This window comes from Colobus angolensis, unplaced genomic scaffold (assembly GCF_000951035.1).
Source record: "Colobus angolensis palliatus isolate OR3802 unplaced genomic scaffold, Cang.pa_1.0 Scaffold28, whole genome shotgun sequence".
Classification (NCBI taxonomy): domain Eukaryota; kingdom Metazoa; phylum Chordata; class Mammalia; order Primates; family Cercopithecidae; genus Colobus; species Colobus angolensis.
The window spans coordinates 4639427-4645614 of record NW_012116043.1 but is presented as its reverse complement, the minus strand read 5'-3'; the positions used below and the strand labels follow the sequence as shown (position 1 = coordinate 4645614).

At 50.3% G+C, this 6188-nt stretch overlaps 1 protein-coding gene across 1 annotated transcript in view; it reads left to right on the top strand.

The window, feature by feature from the left end:
* The window catches only part of SETD8 (SET domain containing (lysine methyltransferase) 8), a 31545-nt gene that overhangs the window by 13924 nt on the left and 11433 nt on the right, over positions 1 to 6188 (top strand). The window contains exons 5-6 of the mRNA XM_011948583.1: positions 3115 to 3334; positions 4409 to 4496. Coding sequence (XP_011803973.1) covers positions 3115 to 3334; positions 4409 to 4496 — 308 coding nt within the window. The remainder of the gene's footprint in view (positions 1 to 3114; positions 3335 to 4408; positions 4497 to 6188) is intronic.

The following is a 6188-nucleotide window of genomic DNA, read 5'->3' as shown; positions in this document are numbered from 1 at the left end:
AAAAAAATATATATATATATATATATGTATATATATGGCAGTCCATACATTGTACCAAATGGTGGCCTGGTATACAAGCTAGTGTATTTGGCTCATGGTTTTACTAAATGGCCATGATTAGAATCTTGGGTCAGAGTCTGGGCATGGTGGCTCAGGCTTGTAATTCCAGCACTTTGCTAGGCCAAGGCAGGAGGATCACTTGAGCCCAGGAGTTTGAAACCAGCCTGGGCAACATAGTGAGGCCTCGTCTCTACAAAAATGAAAATAAAAAAAATTAGCTTGGCATGGTGGCATGCATCTGTAGTCCCAGCTGCTTGGGAGGCTAAGGCACAAGAATTCCTAGAGCCCAGGAGTTTAAAGCTGCAGTGAGCTGTGATCATGCCACTGCACTCCAGCCTGGGCAACAGAGAGAAACCCCATCTCTAATTTAAAAATAAAAAGAATTTAGGTGAGCTGGACTCTGGAGACCCCAAAGTCCGGGCTCTTCTTGTCCATGATTCTGCGGTGACGCAGACCGAGCGACAGATGATGGTCACGGGCGCCACACACGCCTGGGCCTGATGTCCTGGCTTTAATTCTCTCTGATTTCACCCGGGAAGGCGGGTAGAGGAGGAAGAAAGATCTGGATGGTTTTACTGGGTTTTTTTGTTTGTTTGTTTGAGACAGAGTCTCGCTCTGTTGCACAGTCTGGAGTGCAGTGGTGTGATCTTGGCTCACTGCAAACCTCCATGTCCCGGGTTCCAGCAGTTATCCTGCCTCAGCCTCCCAAGTAGCTGAGGTTACAGGCATCCACCACCACACTCGGCTAATTTTTTGTGTTTTTAGTAGAGATGGGGTTTCACCATGTCGGCCAGGCTGGTCTTGAACTCCTGACCTCAGGTGGCCTACCCATGTTGACCTCCCAAAGTGCTGGGATTACAGGCGGGAGTCACTGCACCTGGCCTAATGTATTTATTTATTTTTCTGTTTTGTTAATCTAGATATAGTTAATATATCATAATGTTCATTTTAAAGCATATGAGTCGGTGGTTTTTAGTATATTCACAGAGTTGTGCAACCATTACTACGGTCTACTTCCAGAACGTTTCCATCACCCCAGAAAGGTACCCATTAGGCGTCACCTTCAAGTCCCCTATCCCTCTAGTCCAAGGCAACCATTGAAGTACTTTCTGTCTCTATGGATTTGCCTGTTCTGGACATTTCATATGGATGGAATCACAAAATACGTGGCCCTTTGTGTCTGGCTTCTTTCACTGGGCATCATATTTTTTTTTTTTTTTTTTTTTGAGACGGAGTCTCGCTTTGTCGCCCAGCCTGGAGTGCAGTGGCCGGATCTCAGCTCACTGCAAGCCCCGCCTCCCGGGTTTACGCCATTCTCCTGCCTCAGCCTCCTGAGTAGCTGGCACTACAGGCGCCCGCCACCTCGCCCGGCTCATTTTTTGTATTTTTTAGTAGAGACGGGGTTTCACTGTGGTAGCCAGGATGGTCTCGATCTCCTGACCTCGTGATCCGCCTGTCTAGGCCTCCCAAAGTGCTGGGATTACAGGCTTGAGCCACCGCGCCTGGCCTGAGCATCATATTTTCAAGGTCCATCCATGGTGTAATAAGTATCAGTGCTTCAATCCTTTTTCTTTATTTTAGAGAAGGAGTCTCTGTCACCCAGGCTGGAGGGTAGTGGTGCAATCTTGGCTCACTGCAACCTCCGCCTCCCAGATTCAAGTGGTTCTCCTGCCTCAGCCTCCCAAGTAGCTGGGATTATAGGTGCGCACCACCACGCCTGGCTCATATTTTTATATTTTTAGTAGAGATGGGGTCTTACCATATTGGCCAGGCTGGTCTCGAACTCCTGACCTCCGGGGAGCCACCCTGCCCAGCCCTTCATTCCTTTTTATGGCTGGATAATATTCCTTTGTGTGGATAGGCCACATTTTGTTTATTCATCTGTTGATGGACATTTGGGTTGTTTTCACTTTTTGGCTGTTCCAAATAAGCTGTTATATTCCTGCATAGATTTTTTTGGGGACATATGTTTTTAATTCTCTGGAATAGATGCCTAGGAGTGAAATTGCTGGGTCATATGGTAACTCTATGTTTAACTTTTTGGGAAGATGCCAAACTGTTTCTAAAGCGGCTGCACCATTTTACATCTGTGAGCAGCGCGCTATTAATTTTTTTTCTTTTTTTTTTTTGAGACAGACTCTCACTCTGTCGCCCAGGCTGGAGTGCAATATGCTTGGCCCACTGTAACGTCCACCTCCCAGGTTCAAGCAGTTCTCCTGCCTCAGCCTCCTGAGTAGCTGAGATTACAAGTCCCTGCCAGTACGCCTGGCTAATTTTTGTATTTTTAGTGGAGATGGGGTTTTACCATGTTGGCCAGGCTGGTCTCGAACTCCCGACCTCAGGTGATCCACCCACCTTGGCCTCCCAAAGTGCTGGGATTACAGGCATGAGCCACCGTGTCGAGCCTATTTACTTAGTTTTTTAAAAGTAAAACATTTTTTAAAAAGGTAAGCAGTTTTCCAAAACTGGCACTCCACAAGTGTTTTAAGTGACAGATCATTGCCGTGTGTCTCCTGATACCCAGGCCGGTCTGCTGGGGCACCATGCTGAGGACTGCTGTGAACCTGGGGCTTCAACCCTACTAGAAGGGGGCCTTCTTTTTCTTCAGAGTCTGAAATGAAGGGTGCCAGGCAGCTCTTGGGGAAGAGTTTCTGCTTTGTCACCTTATTCCTGTCCCTTAATGCTGTCCCAGCCTTCAGGAATGGAGCTTTTGATCTGAGTCTGCAGCCTGATTCCTGAAAGTTATTGATCAGGCGCCCTTGCCAGCATCTCTGTGTCTGGTGCCTCTGCCTCACAGGCTCCCTATCTCCCAGTCAAGACGCAGAAGTCTAAAACCTCTGTCCGGTGTCTTGGTCAAAAAATCGAGCTGGAGCTAGGCACTCCTCCCATCATAGCCCATAGCGGACACGGGGCTTAGCAGGCCAAGGGCACTCCTGCCTGACAAACCCAAGATCCTCTCTTCTCGAAGCCTGTCTCAGAATGCAGCTGGTGGTCTAGAAATTGAGAGACAGAGTACAGAATAAACCCCTGTCTTTCCCCCACCTCCGCCTGCAGAGAAAAGAAATGCTGGGAATGCAGTACGGAGCGCCATGAAGTCCGAGGAACAGAAGATCAAAGACGCCAGGAGAGGTCCCCTGGCACCTTTTCCAAACCAAAAATCTGAAGCAGCAGAACCTCCAAAAACTCCACCCTCATCTTGTGATTCCACCAATGCAGCCATCACCAAGCAAGCCCTGAAAAAGCCCATCAAGGGCAAACAGGCCCCCCGGAAAAAGTAAGTGCCCCCTTCAGTCCTCTTCCTAACGTGGAGCAGTTTGGTTCCTCTGACCCCAGGGAAGCCTGCTCAGGTGCCCGTGGGGGTTCAGTGGCCACCTCTCAGCCTCTCTTACGTCAAAGACTCAGATGCTCCGAGTCATCAGCTGGATGCCACTGTTTGTCAGTTTCTGGATCTGGCATGGGTCCAGAGTTCAAGAGCCTCTCCTTCCTCCCCTCCTCACCCACCCCAGCATAAGCAGCCCTTCTTTTTCAAATTTTTTTTTTGTTTGATTTTTTGGTGGTTGGTGTTTTTTTTGTTGTTTTGTTTTTTTTGAGACAGAGTCTCTGTTGCCCAGGCTGGAGTGCAGTAGTGCAGTCTCGGCTCACTGCAAACTCCACCTCCTGTGTTCAAGCGATTCTCCTGCCTCAGCCTCCTGAGTAGCGGGGATTACAGGTGCGTACCACCACGCCCTGCTTATTTTTGTATTTTTGTTAGAGACAGGGTTTCACCATGTTGGTCAGGCTAGTCTCAAACTCCTGACCTCGTGATCTGCCCGCCTCAGCCTCCCAAAGTGCTGGGATTACAGGTGTGAGCCACCACACCCGACTTGTGTTTTTTGAGACAGGGTCTTATTCTGTCACCCAGGCTGGAGTGCAGTAGCTCACTGCAGCCTCAACCTCTTGGGACCAAGTGATCCTCCTACTTCAGCCTCCCGAGTAGTTGGGGCCATAGGTGTACACCACTATGCCTGGCTAATTTCTTTCCTTTTTTCAGAGACGGGGTTTTGCTGTGTTGCCTGGGTTGGTCTCGAACTCCTGGGCTCAAGTGATCCTCCCGCCTCAGCCTCCCAGAGTGTTGGGCTTACAGGCATGAGCCACTGCGCCCAGCCAGCAGCCTGTCTTTGAAATTCCTCTGAGGCCCTCAAGGGCAGTTGAACTGAGTGACCCGCAGGCTCCAGTGGACAAAGGAGTTTAAGTGACATCATCTCCAAGGAGCTGTGTGCCTCCTTGGTGTGTGCCTTCTCCTAAGGAGCTGTGTGCCTCTAGGTTTTCAGTCCTGATATTTATTTTCTCCTCTTCCCCTCTTCCCCAGAGCTCAAGGAAAAACGCAACAGAATCGCAAACTTACGGATTTCTACCCTGTCCGAAGGAGCTCCAGGAAGAGCAAAGCCGAGCTGCAGGTAGTCGCGTGCTTTAAATTCCAGTTCGTGGAGGGGCAGGGTGGCCCACTGGACAGTGCTTGGTGTGTGCGTATGTGTGTGTGTCCTGAGCCTTGTTTTCGTCAGCTTGGGGCAAGTCTCTGGACTTGGTTTTCTCCTGGACCTATTGGGGATCCTCACAAAGCTTGTCCTGCCTTTCTGATGGGGTCACTGCAGGGCTTGGTTAAGATACTTGTGTGGGCCGGGCGCGGTGGCTCAAGCCTGTAATCTCAGCACTTTGGGAGGCCGAGACGGGTGGATCATGAGGTCAGGAGATCGAGACCATCCTGATCTACACGGTGAAACCCCGTCTCTACTAAAAAATACAAAAAACTAGCCGGGCGAGATGGCGGGCGCCTGTAGTCCCAGCTACTTGGGAGGCTGAAGCAGGAGAATGGCGTAAACCCGGGAGGCGGAGCTTGCAGTGAGCCGAGATTACGCCACTGCACTCCAGCCTGGGCGACAGAGCGAGACTCCGTCTCAAAAAAAGAAAAAAAAGATACTTGTGTGAAGGAACCTTGTGACTTGTGGCATGTGGCAGGGAAAGCCCGGCGCAACTGTGAAGGTGGATTTTCCAGGACTTGTTGGCAGAGCCATTGGGAGCCTGGGACTGTGGGAAAGGCTGCCTGTTCTTTCAGAGGCTTTTCCTATCTGTTTTCTGGAAGTTTCCATGTTGTGGCCCAGGGTGGTAAAGAGCAGTGGCTTGGAGCCACTTGCTGGTTGCATAGCCTCGGGCCAGTCACTTACCCTGTCCGTGCCTTGGCTCTCCAGTCTGTAAAATGGTACAATAAAGTAGTACCTGCTAGGGCTGTGGTGAGCATTCAGTAAATGTGCTTGTGCAAGAGGAACCTTTAGAACCATGCTGGACACTCAGTAAGTGCCAGCTAACTGTTACTGTCGCCACCACTGCTTCCTCAGCGTTGTCACTCCTGTCTGCTCTTTCCCATGCTGCTGCCATGCTAGGAGCCTGCAGACCAGTGAGCAGCACCGGCTGGCAGGCCGGCTGGCCTATGCGGGCCTCTGCTGCCATGTTTGCAGAGGGCTGAGCTATGCAGCAGGCAGTCAATATTTGCTGCAGTGAGGTGTGGTTATTGCTTTTCTGTGAAGGAAACCCAGGGTGTGGCAGGTCCCTCTGCTCTTCCCACTCAGGGACACCTGGGGCTGCCCGTCCGCTCTCCCTCACCCCCACAGTGACCACCAGGTTGGGAGAGGCCCTCAAGATTGCACCCTACCCAGAGGTGGGGACCCCAGCTTTGGCAGTTTCAGCATTTCAACCCTCATGCAGACTCCTTCAGTGTTCTTGATGTTAAATGTTCAGATACACAGTGGTCTAGTATTCTTTCTTTTTTTCTTTTAATTGATGAAGCTTCATTAAAAAAAAAATAAAGTCCATTTCTTCCCCACAGAGAGCAGCTTTGGTTTTATTGCCTGAAAAAGGCAATGTCTTTCAGCCAAGAATGAGCTGTTTAAAACATTTGCGGCAGTGGGAGACTGTGCTAGGTCACTTTTTTTTTTTTTTTTTTTTTTTTACAGAGTCTTACTCTGTCACCCAGGCTGAAGTGCAGTGGTGCCATCTCACCTCATTGGAACCCCCGCCTCCTGGGTTCAAGCCATTCTCCTGCCTCAGCCTCCCGAGTAGCTGGGACTACAGGCGCCCGCCACCTCGCCCGGCTC